At 39.7% G+C, this 18,635-nt stretch overlaps 1 protein-coding gene across 1 annotated transcript; it reads left to right on the top strand.

Moving 5' to 3' along the window:
- Positions 1-1,869: 1,869 nt before the first annotated feature.
- On the top strand, positions 1,870-18,263 carry LOC119883949 (fibrinogen C domain-containing protein 1-like; the record flags this gene model as incomplete). The annotated part of the gene is made up of 3 exons (XM_038694431.1): positions 1,870-1,952; positions 7,029-7,508; positions 18,104-18,263. Coding segments are annotated over exons 2-3 (637 nt in total), but the record flags the coding sequence as incomplete, so codon positions are not given.
- Positions 18,264-18,635: the final 372 nt, after the last annotated feature.

The raw sequence follows: 18,635 nt of genomic DNA, 5'->3' as shown, positions 1-18,635 counted from the left end.
TGGCAACTTGTGCAGCATCATAGAAAGCGCACCAATTTTTATTAGTGGGTTATTAACATGCAAATTTATTCCAATTTACTTTACTGTGTAGCTGACTTGTAAGTTTGTTGAGCCACATCACTGTGGGGTGTTCTGTGTTTATTTAGTAATGGTAGCTCTGTAGCTTCTGTGTACTGCAAGCACAGACAGCTGCAATGTTTTAGGCAGAACAGACATAGATTTCTATCGCTGACCCTAAGGCTGCTCATTAGAATTCAGAACACCTCGCCCAAATCTTCCTCCACCTTATCCACCCCCACCCCCGTACATTTTTCTCCCTTGCTGCATTCTTTTTTTCCCTCTCTTGCTGTCTTACACATTGGAAGAGAATGCTTAGAGCAAAAGGTTGAACTATTGGTCAACCATCATAACAATGACTGTGTGAGGTGCATACACAGCAATTTACACTCACTGACAACTGACAAAACACACAAAACACAAAAGACAACCACGCGTGTGTGCACACATGCCGGTGTGTACCAACATGTAATGAAATGGTTCCAATGTAAAAGCGGTCACTCACGCCTGCTGAAATCAAAGAGAATCATCATCCAACTCTATAGCTCCAAGAAGCTTTTAAACCCATTTAAACATGTATTTTTTGTTAAGATCCATTCAATTACTGTGAGCAGTTCTCATTAGCCCCCCCCGTTGGCAGCCGTTTCCAAGTACAAAAAAGCTCTAATAAACTCATTGTATACTACAGGGCAAAGAAAGTTGAGCACTTACCAGCAAAAGAGACAGATATTTTTTCTGAAACATTGTTAAAGTGGATATGAACTTAACATTTCGTTGGTAGGTAGAAGTAAACATGACTCCAAAATGAATGCTTAAGTTGTTCTATGTCTTCTGGACGTGAAAGTAGGTATACGTTTGCTAAAATCTTTGCAAATCGATGTTAGTCATTGTCAAAGTAAACTTGTTTTGATGTTTTTCTGCCCCCTAGTGGTTAAAATGTACAGTCTTATAACAAGTGTAATTAACATATTTAGTCCCAGCCACTTACATTCACACACACAGCCTTATGACTCCAAGCTCGGATAGAGAACACATTCTAATATATTAATTGCTAATGTTTGCTGCATCCGTTCTCAAGTAGGGAGTTGAGTGCCCGTGTGTCCCCACATGTGTTGTCCCAGGCTAATTGAGCAATTTCACAGTGGGAGCAGCGGTGTTTAAGGTCACGTAACGATGTGCTCTCCTGGAGCAGTTTGAAAGCCCCCACTTTGATAATTACTTCGCTTTTATCTGTGCAGTAGCTAGAACTACTCCCAGACATGCACACAGCGAGGCACATATAGTGAAGCATGTTATGTTCAGATATTGTATACAAACACCCACGTATGTGAATGTTTTCTTCTACACACATGCTGTACCCACTCACATTCAATGACATACTCTTTTTTATACGTTTTGTTTTTATTTAGAATAGGAGAAAACTTTGTGTACTGAGGGTCTTGCAAAGAAATCACTGGCAAGACACATTGTGCTTGTCATAAACAATTCAACTCAGTGATACCTTTGAGATGTACAGATGCCTGTTCATATCTGTCTATGTCAGTGTGCAGTTGGGTGCGTAGGTGGTGGAGTTTATCAGCACCAGCACCATTTATCTCAAAACAGTGACTTTAAATTTGATTTGAGGGTTTGGCTTAGAAAATTTGCTGTGCCCAGTACTTAATTTTTCAGTTGTTTTAGTACAGATCCAAAGTTTTGTCTCTCTGTGCGTATTTGTTCATGCGTGTGTCCGCATGTGCTTGCATGCTTGATTGCACATGTGACTTGAACAAACGCCAACACTGGTGGCCCTGTCTGTTTGTCCCATGCAGACGTTCTGTGAGTGTGTGCCCAGCTCCTCCCAGCTCAAACATCGCTGGTCAGACTCAGAAACTGCCAGGGAGACCCCGGCCAAGGTAAGGCCCTGTCACCACAATGTACCGTATACATGCACACGCAGGCAAATACACGTGCATGCAGGCACCAACACATGCTTTTGTTTCTTTTTGTAATAAATGTGTGATGATGTTAAAACACTGTTAACAATTTATTTAAAACAAAAATTATTATCATTTTGAACATATCTTTTTCTTCTGACAGAGCGTACTGTTCATCAAATTATACCCCATTAGTAACCTTTAGAGCTGCAACTAACATTTCATTGGCAATTAATCTGCCGATAATTTTTTCTCAATAAATTTAATAATCTATAAAATGAAATGTTCATCTTGTTTTCACAAAGGCAGAAGATATTGAAGATGAAGATATTCAATTTAATAGCCTTGACAACAACAAAAAAAATCAGTGAATATTGCCATAATGTCTTGAAAATAAAAAAAAGTTTTTGGTTGATTGTCCAGTTGATTAATTATTTAACTGTTTCTGCTCTAAATCAGAGTTTGAATAAGATTTTCCTGGAACAGTTAAACTATATATTATAGGTCGGTATAGGTTCCAGCAAACTTTGCACAGGATAGTAAGTAAAGTGGATTAATGGAAATCCTTTTATTACTTAATTTATATACTGTACTGTATGTCCTCTTGTATATATATTCCACCAACCAAAAACAGGGGCACACTATAGAATAGTGACTTGCTCACCTGCGCAGGGGATTAGGTGTCACTGACAGCGATTTTAATCACAATCCACTTTTTCAATGCTTTGGTGATGACAGTGCGGCAGATTATTGCACACATTACATTTTGCCACCGAGCAGCAGCGATGGCACAACCTCAGCTCAAGTACCCAAACACACAAGAATTCGAAAGGATTAGGCCCTGCAGATTCTTTGAACTGAGAGTACTGATCATGGCTGTGCCAGGCAAAGGAGCTTGATTGCATGGCAGAATTTGGGAAGAAGCGTTGTATTGAACACTGAGGTGAAAGTGTTATTTAAGCTGCAGGTGAATAAATGGAAGTGGAATGGTTGAAAATCCCTCATTTTAATATTGTGAGTTGCTATGCATATGTGTGCTAATTCAGCATTTAAGGATGTTCATTCCTTTCTATGTAAGTTAATTGGGTAGTATCAACATGAAATTCTTCCTGTGAATACATCAAGGCTGTAATCATAATATTATGTGTGTGTGTGTCTGTGTGTGTGTGTGTGTGTGTGTGTGTGTGTATAAACTGTATAGTATACATATGTATATTTGTGTTTGAGAAGGAGAATAGAGAGAGAGAGAGAGAGAGAGAGAGAGAGAGAGAGAGCTTCCAAGACACCTGCTGGTTTCCTGCTTATCTAATGAGCAGACAAAGCCTTTCGTCCAAGAGCTGTCTGCCAATACTTCTGCGTGGGAGGACAACATCATTTTCATGGAGTGGAATTCTCTTTCATTCTCTGCCTCTCCATCAGAATTCCCCTGTTGTCCTCTCAAATCCCATAGTGTGGCATTTGTAGAGACAGGAGAGGATCTGAAAGTCAGCCACTAATTACAGATTGGGATCCTACTGTGAGATCGAGAGACTCATTTACAAAAACAAGTGTGTTAAGAGGTTGTCTGCATCCCTTTCTCAGCATCATTACCCCACTACACCTCTTGAGCTGACTTGAGAGGTCATGTATTGTGTTGGTGCATGAAGCAGACTGCTGTTGTGTTTTATTCTTTTTGGCAATCAAATAAACAGCCTGCAACAGGAGCAAAACCTCCCATTCTCATTGTCATGCTGACCTTTTCTTCATTCAGTACAGTTTCTCTGACTCTCTGTCAGTCTGACCTCTTATAAAAGTAGAATTGTATCCAACTTGAAGCTGGACCAGTTCCGTCATACAATTACATTTCAGATTTACCAAAGAACTTTATTTGCTCTGCAGAAGTTGTGTTTGGCAGTATAGCTCTGTTCTGAGACCCCCCTGCCAATCCATGTGCCTACATGGAAAACCATAAAGCAGGGAGAGCACCTCCCCGCCCATCCATGGAAACCACCACATAGAAAGCCCCAGGCAGAGAGAGCAGCAGCAAAAACCGCCCAAGGGTACAGAAAAGAGCAGCATCAACAACAACAGAAATGACATTGATTGGTCAGGAATAGTCTGGAAGGAGGAGCTGGGATGGTGGTGGGTTACTAGCGGCATGCAGAGAAAGCAGCAAGGGTAGGCAGACTATAACAGCTTAAATAAGGTGCCTTGTATGTTTTTGCCAATGAATGCTTAGAGGGAAATCAGCTGAGCTGTTAGCTGATGTGGGCTGACTTTGACATGGGCAGCTATCAGCTGATGTGCTGTGATTGTGAGCTGAGCTTGACTTTGTTGCCTGCATGAACTAACGCTATGTTCGATTATTGTAACATTTCTTGAAATTGTCAATTTTTGTACCCCTAGCATTTTTACCTTCACACGTACCCAAGTGACCAAAATGTTACTGTAAACAACAGGAATAATTCAATAAGATTTTAGAAATAGTTTAATAATAATTTTTTAGCCACATGCTTTTTCCCGTGTGCCACCCAGGTGCCACAATCAATGTGCTGCCTGAACTGACATCACTTACCTTCAGGCTGAATTGTCAGTGCAAGATATCTTAAACTATCAGAAACTGTTTTAAACCTTGTGTCTTAAAAGATTAACATCTGAGAACATGGTATGGTATATCTGTGAAAATTTTCATTACAAAAATGCACTGCTCCTGTATGGGAATCTTTGAGTGTGTAGATGTCTCCAAGTTCTGCGTGCATCTCCATGTCAGCAAAAGGGGGGCCACCATATATCTTTTCCATGTTAATTTAACAGTCAGTATGCTAGCAATGAATATTTAGTGCGGTGCCAATGATGGCTTCCACTGATGTCCTGGCCCGCTGGCGATAGAGCTCAGTGAAACTGTGCTAATGTTACATTGCTGCCATTTCACACCATTAGGCCGTATACATTGTGTACAATACAGACACCCTGCCACACATACACACACACATGCACAACCAAGCCCAGTCACACAGTCACAATCACTCAGCTGCACCTGCACTCAAACACACAAATGTCAAACAAAACTAAAAACACAGTTTGACATGCAAAGAGAGATTTTATAGTGCAGGCAGGGTCTACATGTTGAGTTAGAGCAAAGAGACAAAAAGTGTTACGTGAGGCAATACTCCCTGGAGCTCTTTTCTGTGATGATGTATTTGGGTGTAAAAACAGGAAGAAGTGGGGAGATGGTGACAAAGCAATGCTCCATTTCTTTCATGTGTAATATGTGCATGTGCTTGCCTGTCTGTTGCAAGTGTTTGGCAGAGAGGACTATGGGGAAATGTATGTGCGTGTGTATATGCATCAAAAATGGATGTGGCATTAGTGCATGTTTTTCATCTAGCATCTGCATGCAGTACGTTTGTGTATTTATGTATAAATTGTGTGTGTGTGTGTGTGTGTGTGTGTGTGTGTGTGTGTGTGTGTGTGCATACATTTGTACACATCTTCCAACCCATTTGGACAAATAGAGCCTAGAGGCAGTTTGCAGTGACAGTGCTTCCATACATGCCAGCGGTGTCCAGAAAACATTGGCCACATTAAAGTTGGCTCCTGCAGAAAAAACAATACTGCATTAATTTAATCAATGTACTCAGCAGATCCAAGCCAAAGGGCTTTTTATATTTCAGGAGGAAAAATCAACAAAGCAGAAACATGTGACGAAAGTAGTAATTTTCCAATCACCCTCTCAAAAATAAATGAGTGATGTATTCGTGGGGCTTTGTTTAGACTGGTGAAAAAGCTCATCTTCTCAGATATTACCCATACAAACATTTTAAGCTTTTTTAAATGCAATCGTCCAGATTCATTTACTTTTTTGTTCACCATGTGTGCATTTGTGTGCATTTACTTGGGCCCATAATTGGACCAAGGAGGGGTACAACTGAGGTCCATATTAGAAATCATCCTCAGACTTAAAATAGGACCATTTATGTGTGAACAGACCAACACTTTATTGGCTAATAACAAGGTTTCCATATAGTGTATCCCGTGCACACTTGTTGTCCACAGAGCCCACATTTCTGTCCCCACATGGCCAAGTTGTCGGGGGGAATTACAACTTTTTTTTATTTCTTCTACCCAAAGACTGTGGGTAAACACATAAATAGGAGTTTTTTCTGGACGACACAATTGATTTTCTTCACATTAAAGAAACCATAAACCTCTCTCTTAAAGCGGACGATTAGCTGTCTATTAGTGTGCCTCACTTTTCCAATTCACATATTAATGAGCTTGCAGTCACTCACACTTTCACATACAGAAAACAAACACACACACACACACACCTGCCCACATATTCTCAGAGAGAAAACATCCGCCTGTGTAGAAAATTAAAATCAGTAAGAGATCAGTTGCTGATTCATTTGGAGGACGATATGGGGAGCTAGGCATTGTTAAATATGCATAGGTGGGCCATATTGCTTTCTCTGATCCATTGCTAGTTATCTTGACCTGAGTGGAAAAATTTACCTGGATCATAAAGGGCCATCATACAGGCCTTTTATAGTCCAGTTAATGGAGACTACGTTACTGGTAGAGGTCTGACTCTCTGCTGTACATGTACATTCTATTGGCTCTCTGAGTCTGACTTTTGTTTTACTTCTCTTCATGGTTTCCATTGTGGAAAGATAGAACATCTTTGCCTTGACCATGTTTTGCCCTGAAGTGTCTCAGGCTAGCATCATCTCTCTACTGCACCAACACTACTCTAATGACATACTGGGTGTTCGGACTTTCGATTTTTTTTTTTTTAAAGAAGACTGCGGGAATCTACATTATGTTGCTACATAAATCATTCAAAACTACATTTTGACAGATGGGAATATGGTTATATCGCTGAGTACTGAGCATCTGGCATTCAAAATATCCCCAGTGATGGATGAAAGTAATTTGTTTTTGAATAAGGCAGGTGTTATGCTGTAATTTTTGGTGTTCTAGCAACTGTGATCCTAACAGCTACTTCTTCTCTTCCTTTCGTCCTTTCTTATTCCCCCCTCCCTTATTCCTTCCCTTCTTTCTTTCTACTTACAGAGGATGAGCTGCAGCTACTTGCTTTGCACTATCCTGCTTTTCGTGGCTGTATTGCTGGCTGTCACTGTAACTGGCACCATCCTTTTTATGAACCACTACCAGGCCCCACCCATGTCCGATGGCCTACCCCACATTTCCACCAATCAGGATGAAGCCAATGCTCTGGTCACTGTTGAGAGAGGGGATGGATCTCGTATCAATATCTTCATCGACCCTAACTGTCCTGACTACAACAGTAACTTTTTGCGCCTGGAGGGTGTGCAGACATCACTGCTCCACTCACTAACCGACCACGACTCTGACCTGAAGTCAGTGAAAGGCCAGGATCGGGCTCTTCTCGTCAGTCTGGCTGAAGAGGTGGCCAAGCTGTCAGCCCATGCGGGGCAGCTGAAAATGGACTATGAATCCTTACGCAGGGGGCAGGGCAGCCTTGGGCAAGACCTTAACACACTGCAAACAGAGCAGGGACGCCTCATACAGGTGAGACATGTACACACAAGCACACACACAATCAGTACAAATACCAGAGACACAGTGGACAAGCAAAGTTATGGTAAGGTCAATGAGAATACTACATGCAAGTCAGAGTGGAATGAGGCATAACATAACCCAAGAAAGAAGTTGATGAAGAAATTCCAGCTTAATATTCCCTTACAAATTATTTTATATATCTCAACAGTTGCTAAGACTGCCAAAATAATGAACAAATAATTTAATAACATGTTGTAGCATGTAATTGTATCATATAATCATTATTAAGAAAATACAACTGCCTAACACGGCTCATTTCTGCAGTAGTTAAGCACTATAAAACTCTATTTGAACATTGTTCCATGTCCTGATATATACAAAAAAGGAAATATTAAATACATTTATAGACGTAATATCCAATTCCTAGTGTAATTAAAAATGTGTTTGAAAACCCATGCGCTGTAAATCATATGGAAGATGGGTATGCATTGTCTCTTATTTTTGTCCCATCCATACATCAACGCATACACTTTCAGCATAAGTGGATATTTTGTGAGGAAAAACATGCCCACGGGGTTTTTATGAGTGAGCGCAAGGAGAATTGGTTGTGCAGGAAAAACAGATGAACTGAATCGGGTGTGCCAGACCCAAAGTCATGTCTTTATGTCTGCACAGAGTGTATTATGAAACACCTATCAATATGTATTGATTGTGAAACCACCTTAAGATGTGTGACAGCTCATTGGACTTGAGGGTTTTTTGTTGGTTAGTCTTATTTAGTGCAAAATCACAACAGCATCATTCACTGGATGCCGACTCAACCATGTTCATTTCTCTTTAAACTGTACAAACCAGTAAGGGCTAGATTAGCGTGATTTTGAAGATGAGGTCACAAGGGGAACAAATGCCCATCATGATTTAAGAAACAGCAATATGCACATTAATTCCATGAGATAAAATGGAACAACAAAACACGTTTTCCTAGATGTGTAAGACTCCACATTGGATGGAAACATAATTAGACCCCCTTTAGTTTTGCAATGTGCACATTGATTTATTGATGATATATTTCCTAAATGTGCATGGAAAATTTTCACACTATATGCTATTTTAATTTTGGCCCATTAGGCTCAGTGTCTCTATTCTGCAGTAAAGAGATTCATAGCTGCCAACAATACAGCTCAAACAACTGAAGGCATTCCACTTCTGCCAATCCTTTTTTTAAGCCAGGGTTCAACATTGTTTATTATCACTCAAACTCACTGAATTGGTCTGCTCTGCCTCCATGGGATAAGAAACCATGGGTGCTCATTGGTAGCACAATGGATGCAGAAAGAGGGTCTCTCCCTTCACTGCTGTTAATGTGGTGTAGGTGGCATAGTGCAGTGGGCACTGAGGCTAAGTGGAGGTGGTGCTGGCAACCCAGACACTCCAGGTGATTGATTTCCTCTTTGGAGGCAAGGCATGTGGTGTGCACATCCGCTGTTTCTGCCTGACACCATGGTGTGACTGTGTGATCTATGGGCCACCTGTGGCCAGGACTTCTGATTTATACGATGACACAGAGCTGACTGTGCCAGTGTTAGTAATGTCTCAGTGTGCACCACAGCCCCCCGAAGAACTGTTTCGCCCTGCTATATAGAGATAAACCTATCCACATGACCCTGGGGGGATAAGCAGGAGAATCTGATTGCAGAGGGTTTAGGACCAGTGTGTTTAGATTTGACAGACCGAGATTCATTTTTCACAGGGACTGTTTGCAGCCTCAAATGGAAAGGTGCACTAAAGCACACACATTTGCATTCAAATAAATTGCACTGATGGGAAAGTCTAGTGAAATATAGGAATATAATAATACATTTAACTGATGGTTAGGTTTCAGAGTGATGTGTTTGTCAAAACTCTCATACGATTCTCGCAGTATTAGTCTGTTTTCCCATTTCCATCTTTTGTCGGTTTGTTTCTCTGTACAAAATACACAACAATTCAAACATCTAATCAGTTTACATCAACACTGTAGAGTGAATATTTGATATTTCCCCATTTTCTGCCATCATGACAAATCACATTTCTTATCACTGTAAACCTGTCACTGCATTGTTTTGAACAGGTTATTATTTGCCCAGTGCGTCCCGCTGTGTCAGCGTCTTCCCTACTCCTCCTCCAGTTACCTTTGAATATAGGAGAACTGAACCCTTGGGGGCTCTGCATGGCTTGATCTCCTCAGATTCACGGATGCAAATGGCAACAACATAGCCAATGATATCTAGATAAAACCTTTACAGACTGAACCAGATAGCATGATATTTTTCCCAGCATTAAGGCAAGTGTAATTTCACTGGAGCATGACATGAGCCAGATTAAATGTTGTCAGAAAAGTAACTTACATTTAAAAAGTAGTTGTGTTTATTTGGAACGGAAAGAAGCCAAGAATTAGATATAGCACTTTAACTACCAGTAAGGAGGGGGGTGGTATGTCTCTCCCTAATCTTAAAGACTACTACCTTTCGGCCCAATTAAAAACTATAGTTCTCTTGTGTGACAGTGGATATGAGGTCAAATGGAAGGAGATGGAAAGAGAATGTGAAAACATCCCAATACAGGCAATGATTGGAGATCATAAACTAGCAACGGCTTATCAGGACCACTTGAGTCCCTTTGTCTCACTCAACTTGCATACCTGGTTTGATGTGGTAAAGCAATTAAATTTGTGGCCCCCAGATAAAAAAAACTTAGATGGGTAGCATATGATACAGGGTTTAAACCAAACAGTATAGATTCTAGATTTCAGTACTGGTCGAAAAAAGGTATTACTGCTTATTGTCCATAATGAAGAAGAACACACTACAAAGCTTCCAGACACTAAAGGAAAAATTCAAATTGGAAAAACATGATATTTTCAGTTATTTACAACTACGGCAATATTCTTTAAAAGAAGTTTTGAAAAAAGATACAGTCATAGAATCCAATGAAATAATACAACTAACAATGCAGGCATACATGGGTTGTCCTAAATCAGTGGTTTATAAACTTTACCAGGGAATTGCAAAGGGTCGAAGAACTTCTACATCCTATATTAAGGAGAGATGGGAGAAAGAACTAAAAGAGAAAATATCCGATCAGCAATGGGAAAACATGTGTGAGACTTCTTTCTCTACCTCTTGCTCTATGTATTGGCGTGAATTCTGTAGGAAGAATCTTGTCCGTTTTTTCACTACCCCTAAAATGAAGACATATCTAACATCTGCAGACCATAACTGTTGGAGAAAATGTGGGGAAGATTACGCTAACCACCACCACATCTTTTGGAACTGCCCAAAAATACGATTATTTTGGGGTTGTATTTTCAAAATCATGCCGAATATTCTTGGAGGAGAGATTCCTTTTACATGTATGACACTTTATTTGGGTGATCTACCAGAAGAAATGACAGGAAATGACAGGTATCTCCTGAAGATAATGTCTGTTGCAGCTAAAAAAGCAATAACTCGGAAGTGGTTACAAACAGATCCACCCACAATAGAGAACTGGCTCGAAATCATCAAAGAGATCCATGAGATGGAAAGGCTGACTTTATTACTGAGATTGAGGAATGATTTATACATTGCAAGGTGGTCAAAATGGAGAAGATATCTGTGTAGATGAGGGGTGTGGTTGACGATAATTTTCCCGATAAGTTGCCCGGTACTTTTGAAAGATGGTTTTACTTTCCTTTCGCTGTTTTTTACTTTACCAAGCATGGACATATGAATACAAATTATGTATTGCTGTACGAACCCCCCTCAAATGTCAAATGTCAATAATTTGAAAATGAGGTCATGTTACAATGCTGCCTGGCAACAATGTTTCTTTGATGCACTGTGTTGTTCTTTGCTTCTGTTAAAGACTCAATAAAATTTAAGTGATAAAAAAAAAAAAAGTAGTTGTGTTAAATAAAAGCAACTCTCTAAAAACATTCCAATAAAGGAATTACCACACACACACACAAATACACAGTCATCCCGTTACTATCACCTATAAATGATTAATCAAGCAAAAACATATTTGTTGACAGTAACAGGACTATGTTGCTGTATTTACAAAAAGGAGCATGAACTCAGTCAGGATCACAGTTTATGTAAACATTTTCAACACAAAATCTGATGAACTTCCAGCAAGGGCTGGGCGGTATATCGGTATTCCGATGTAATTTCAAAAGAGATATAAAATTAGACAATATCATTTATAGCAATATAGTTTGATGCTGAGTTAATGTTTTTTTTCGTCGATTTTCGGGACACACTGACATGTTTGCAGCAGAGGTACATTAGGTCTAGTGTGAAGAGAACTGAAGGAGGCAGATTGAATAAGTGACTGACAGTTAAATAAGCTCCTACAAATAGTAATAACAGGCCCCTAAAACCGACCCTCCCCACAGCCAACTTAGCAAAAAATACAGGTATATTTTTTACCGGAGTTCTGCCCAACAGTACCGGGATATGACTTTTTGGTCCATATCGCCCAGCCCTACTTCCAACCTAACACCCATACGTTACTGTGGTGTGAACTTTCAAATGTTATGAAGTCTCTTCGATGACTCTCAGGTTGCTGTCTTCATTGATCTTCCTCACGATAACAGGTGCAAACTTCTGTCAGTGGTCTGAATTACATTAAATGTTTGTTGTTGTTTTTTTAGCTCTGCCTAGCAGTGGCAGCCCTGTGCATAGGCAATGTGTGCAACAATGTATAATTCCCACAAGCTGGGGTAAGCATGGAAGTTTCATGCACTCATACATCCCTTTATTATCAAGAAAATTGAGAAGGGGTTATATTCTCCATAGCAGAAGTCCAGGTGACATAAATATAGTTCACATATTCAGCTCACTTGACTTGACATTCAGCAATAAGACTATATGCAGGTTTCTTTGAACCCCAGGTCACAGTTTAAACTGAATGATGTGCCTGTGGAATGTTAATGTTTTGGACAAGTGACACCCACGACCTCTGCTAAGCATATAGGGTTGAACCTCTGCTGCTGTAGAATAGAAATCCATATTGCCTTAAGACGTTTATTCAGGTCGACACAAAGTCTTCTGAGGACTTCAAAAACGAAAATTCACTGAGTGCTTGTTGCAGCATTTCAGATGTGTTTCAAATAACGTCATAACCTCAATAAGAGTTGATAATGATCAATGTCACATACAATTTGGAAACCTAATTCAACAAAGACCATGCCAAAAAGATATGGATATGGAATATTTTATTGTATATTATGGATGGAGGACGGCTGAGATTAAGGAGGAATGGATATAAGTGTCCACATGGGTTGAGGGATGAGAGAATGAGGAAGAAGAGTTAGGGATGAAGACATTTTGTACCCTAGGCAACCGCACATGTTACCTATACCATGGGCTTGTCCTGGGTACAAAGTTATTTAAAAGCCAAAACATGCTGTCTTCTAATTACAGAAACAATTTAAAATGTGTCAGCAAATTGAGAGATAAAAATAGAACACAGTAAATACTGATGAGGGATTATTGCTGAACTGAGACATATGGACAGAAATATTAAATAGCCATTCGACTTTATTTTATTAATAATGATTTAATTGCACAGCTGGACTCTTTGCCAACCACTCCTACACTAACCCACATATCAATCAAAAGCCTGATCAAAGATTAGAGGCTCTCTGTAAGATATGAATCAGATTTGCCATGAAAACATTCCATTTATATGTGAAGGTTCTGTCCATCAATGGGGTAATCTTTTATTCATTGTTTCTTTGCTTCAGTGGCCTCTTACATGTCGATCTCTGACTATTTAATCAGAGGGATACAGTAAGGTAGCGGTTGGACTTACATCTATGTGACACTGTCATAAAGTAAGTTAAGTCAAGTATTTATTTCTAGTCAATTTAAGTACAACTGGACTGTTATTATCTAACATATAATATTTTCATTATCGATTCATCTGCTGGCTATTATCTTGATAAACCATTTAGTCTATGAAATGTCTACAAATAGTTGAAAAAAAATGCCCATCACTATTTCTCAGACCCCAAAACGATGTGTTTGGTTGTTTTGTCCAACCAACAGTCCAAAACCCAAAGACAGCAAACAGTAAATCCTCGCACTGGAGAAACAAGAACAAGAGATTTTTTCTTGAAAATGACAAACAATAAATCAGTTATAATAGTGTATTTATAGCGTTATTATAGTGTATGTTAGCCAGTCCTCTCAAAGCACTGATGTGTATGGGTCAAGCAAAGTACAGAAGTTTGAAGTTTTTCTCATTACATAGCAAACCTATTGGTTACTTGGATTTAAAAGTGAAGTCATGGAATAGTACAAATGTGCTTGAGGGTCTAAATTATTGGCAACTTGCGAGTCAAGAGGAAAGAGAGGGTGAGTTCTTGACTTCTTACTTTTTTTTAACTTGCCAGTTCCTTCCTTGCAAATCCTGTCTGCTCTGTGTCTTTAACCCACAGGGAACATGTCTCTACCTTATCGAGCATACGACAAGGACAACAAAGCACACCTTTCTTGAGTGTTTTTAAACAATAATTCAAGACACATCAGATAACAGAATGAAACTGGATTTAAATTACACTAACAACCAAAACAATACTGCAATACTACTTGTTGAGATTTGAAAGAAAACTCTTTCAATCCATCCCCTTTCATGAGTGTGCCACAGAAAAAAAGCTTGACTCACAAAAGCAAGGCTCCTTGTGTTAAGTGGTGTGGAGTGATTTTTGTGAGCCAACTGAAAGTCTGTCTAATGAGGGCTAATTATGTTGTGATTTAATTGATGTGTCAGTCAAGGCTTAGAATTAAGACTACAGACACTCCTCTGCTTTTATCTCTCCCTTTGAACACACATACAAACAAACAAACAAACAAACACACAATGTATAGTATAATAAACATAATGTCAAATTTGCAAAGAAGAATGGATACTTAGCTGCAATAAAACCTTAAAGTCTTCTGTAAAAAAGCAACAAATTTGCCATACCCCTCCACAAACTGTCTCCTCAAATAATTATACACTGAAAGCAGAAAACCCAGTTTTCTTTGCTTTATCCCGACTAGTTGCTAAGCACAATGGGCCATTTTTGGAGTGTATGCATGCGTGTGGTTTTCTTTGTACTTATATGTGGCCATGTACATAAATGTGTTGTTGTTTATGCCTGTGTGTGTGGGATAAAGCCCCAGTGACCATGTAATATGATTGCAGTGCAGCTTGCTGTGCCTCAGAGGTGTGTTGCATAGTTACTGAGGCCGGGGAAAGACCACTGGGGTTTCTGTCTAATGCAGTTTTAACACCTGAATATAGCTGCCCAGACATACCTTTGATAGAAGACTCTGAACCCCTTATATATGACTTTGAGCACTGCAGGTCTTTGGGTGTGTTTGTTCGTGTGTATGTGGAGGAGATAGGGTGGAGAAAGATGAAAGAAAGGCAGTGAGCAACATTGTGGGTATGTGAGAGCAAAAGGAAGAGCAAAATATTTCATAGTTTGTATACAGATTGGGCCCAACACCTGGCGCATGTATAGGTGTTGGCTAACCAGGGCAATTTGTGAAAATGACCTTTCTGCAATGAACAGCACATAAAGGGCTGCAGGTAAGAAAGTGACCACAGCAGATCAGAGAGGTTACCCTGCTCTCTGCTAGTACAAGCACACGCATTCATCACCATCCTTCCCACAGGGCTGTATGTGTGTCTTTGCTACATAGGGCAGTCTTTTTGGTGTGTTTCTAAAAGTCCCTAAAGGACTACACTCCACTGTGGTTATATACTGCATTTTTAACCCATTAACTACAAATTTAGTTTGATATAAATTAGTTCCATTTTCCAAAGATTACCAAACTATTTTAGTTAAACTTAACCGCCTTCAAGACAGCCTTTGTTTGTTTTTTTACTTTTTCTTCCCTCAACTTATTTTTTCAAAGTCTCATTGTTGTTACATGGTCATAACATTGAGACGTCTGTGTCTTTGCTGGCAATCTTCTGACATCTGAGTCTGCTGTGGAAAAGTACTCCATCCACAAGCTATTAACATGGAATGAAATTCAGAAGACATACTTTATGCAAACATGGAAATTCTGAAATTTACCAAGTTAATTTGGTAATTTTTTTTACATTATAAAGAATTTTATTATTATTTTTCCTTTTTGTAGGTGCATGGCCATGCCAGTGTGATGTAACTGTCAGGGTTATGCTGAGTGCAGACAGGAATAGGGCCTAAATGCACAGGCAGGATGAGTTCTGATACTTTATTTAACGAAAAGCATACTCACTAAAACAGTGGCAGAGTCCAGATAAATCCAAAGGAAATTAATTGTCCAAACAAAGCAAATATCCAAAAAACAGGTGACAAAACTAAAATCCAAACTACGCTGACTGAGGTGAGACAGTATCCACTGACTAAGGAGTACTAACAGCAGGTAGGGCGAGAGGCAGACACACTCAATGTGGAAGACACACAAGGCATGAAGCGGCACATGACAAAGCACAAGACAGCACACGAAAAACGCAATATCGATCCAGCAGACTGAACAGGCATTATATACACAAGGCTAACGAGGAGGGAGGGAACAACAAGGTGAGACAAATCAGGAATATCAAGAAGACAGGACACAAGCTGGATAACAAACACAGACAACTGACTAAACTTCAAACTAAAACAGGAAACAGGTAAACCGGCAGAGATGCTCACAAGTCTTTGAGCTAGAGTCCAAGTCAAGTCTCAAGTCTTTGAGCTAGAGTCCAAGTCAAGTCTCAAGTCTTTGAGCAAGAGTCCAAGTCAAGTCTCAAGTCTCTCGTGGTTATTACGAATGTTGTATCACCTGCTGCGTTCAATCCAGGTTACTAATAAAACTTCATAGCTATAAGGAATACTGTTAACCTGTTTTTCATTTACAGAGCACAACCATGTAATGTGCAATGCAATTAATGACAGCTAATTAAATACTGTAAGTCAATAAAACGGTGACATTACATAATCAACAATAAATCTGTCTGTTTTTAACTTACAGAGCACAACCATGTAGCATAATGTACAATGTGTCTACAATTAATAACAGCTTATAAACTACTGTAAGTCAACAAACCCCGTTGAGTTTCAAACCTAGTGTAAAGTTAACTAAATAATACTGTAAAGTTACATGGTCAACAATACAGCCGTAACCTGTTTTTAACTTACAGAGCACAGCCATGTAATGTGCAATGCAGTTAAGGACAGCTTATAAACTACTATAAGTCAACACATCCCCCAGACTTTGAAAACAATAAACTGTAACCTGTTTTTAACTTACAGAGCACAACCATAATGTGCAATGCAATCAATGACAGCTTAAACTACTGTCAACACACCCTGCAGACTCTCAAACCAGTGTAATGTTAGGCTATAACTAAATAAAACTGTAACGTTGCATGATCAACAATAAACCTGTAACCTCTTTCCTGCCAATGGCAATAATTAACATGATGGCAGCCAGCGGGACGTAAATGATTACGTTAACCAACCACCACAAGTTTGGCAAGTAAACAAACGTTCATACATCTTTTCATAACGAACGACAGTCGGAGTTAACCTCTTGTAGGTCGTAGCTGAAGCAAGAAGCAAGCTAACGTTAGATGGCCAATGCTGAGCTAAACATGTTCACTCACCACATATTTGCGTTCAGCGCTTCTTTGTTTGGGTCGTGTTGCATGAAGTTTTAAAGCCAAAGTTTATGATGAATGGCTCAGCAGCTGCCGGTGTTTGTTGTCCTCTCTCACGTGCGGCCGCGCGCAGCAGATGTTACTTAGGCAGGTTATAGGTAACGGAGGGAGGGAATAACGGCAAGCTCATCAGACGTGTTCTAAAAAATAAACATTGTTCACGAGCCCCACGTCTCGAGTCCGAGTCGAGTCTGAAGTAACTGTGTGTGCGACTTAAGTTGCACTCGATTCCGAGTCTCTAACTCGAGTCCCCATCTTAGTAAACCGGAAACCAGAAACAAACACAAGACAAACACCAGAACCAACTGTATCAAAACCCAGAGAGGACAGACATGCACAAGGACAAAACAGACCGACGTGCAGACCAAAACCAAAACAAACATGCGACAAACACCCGATACAGACCATTTCAAAATAAAACAGGAAAACAGACTAAACAGACATACATTATTTTTTAGACTGCTTTTATGACTATCTTAAAGTCATAATCCTTAAGATTTTAGTTCTGGTTGATTTGGCCACCCCTGTGCTTACTGGTGAATACTTCAGTCAGTTTTCTGTTCAAAAGTATAGTCATTGATCGCTTGAGACAAGAAATGTGCCCTGAGCAGCTACTTGGTCAGAAATTCAATTGAAGATGACAAGAAACTTATGTATTTCCCTAGTTCATTTTGGAGACTTCTTTATATCTGTACTTGTACCAATGCAAATATGTTTCCTCTTTAAATTGTCTACAGGACCACCTCCTGCTTTTCCATAATATCAAGTATATACAGCTTTGCACAGGATTGGTATAATTGCATTGTTAATAAATGTATATATATTTATATTTATCTATATAACTACATATGTTTCTCTCCCCTGTGTGTGTGTGTGTGTGTGTGTGTGTGTTGCAGCTGCTGTCAGACAGCCAGATCAACATGGTTAAGGTAGTGAACTCAGTGAGTGATGCTCTTAACGCCATGCAGAAGGAGAACGTGGGCCTGAAGGCTCGTGTCAAGGCCGACTTGCAGAGGGCACCAGTCAGAGGGGCCCGTTTCAAGGGCTGCTCCAATGGTAAGAGAAACGAGGAATTGACTGACTATCTGTCTGTCTGGCAAGATTGGATTCTTTCTTTGTACATTTGTCTGTTGGATATTTGGTTTTTGTCCCTCTCTGTATATATAATTCACACATCACTGGCTACCTATATGTTTGACCTTTTGCCACGATATTGTGCTCAGTGTCGTGATCCCATTCTGTTTTAACCCCACTCCATCTGTCTGTAAAATTATATTCCAGTGTGGTCTGTCTGTCATCCATCTTACCACATATTCATTCAACCCAACTTCGCCTGGTGATATCACTATGTTTCCCTGCATCTCAACCACATTATCCAGTGGCCTTGGTTGAGATGTGGAATGTTTTATTGTAAATGAGAAATGACTT

Source organism: Micropterus salmoides, unplaced genomic scaffold (assembly GCF_014851395.1).
Source record: "Micropterus salmoides isolate LMB-PRFRI ecotype aquatic unplaced genomic scaffold, ASM1485139v1 Ms_hic_scaffold_3041, whole genome shotgun sequence".
NCBI lineage: Eukaryota > Metazoa > Chordata > Actinopteri > Centrarchiformes > Centrarchidae > Micropterus > Micropterus salmoides.
The sequence above is the reverse complement of the archived record's forward strand: the minus strand, read 5'-3'. Positions and strand labels throughout refer to the sequence as shown.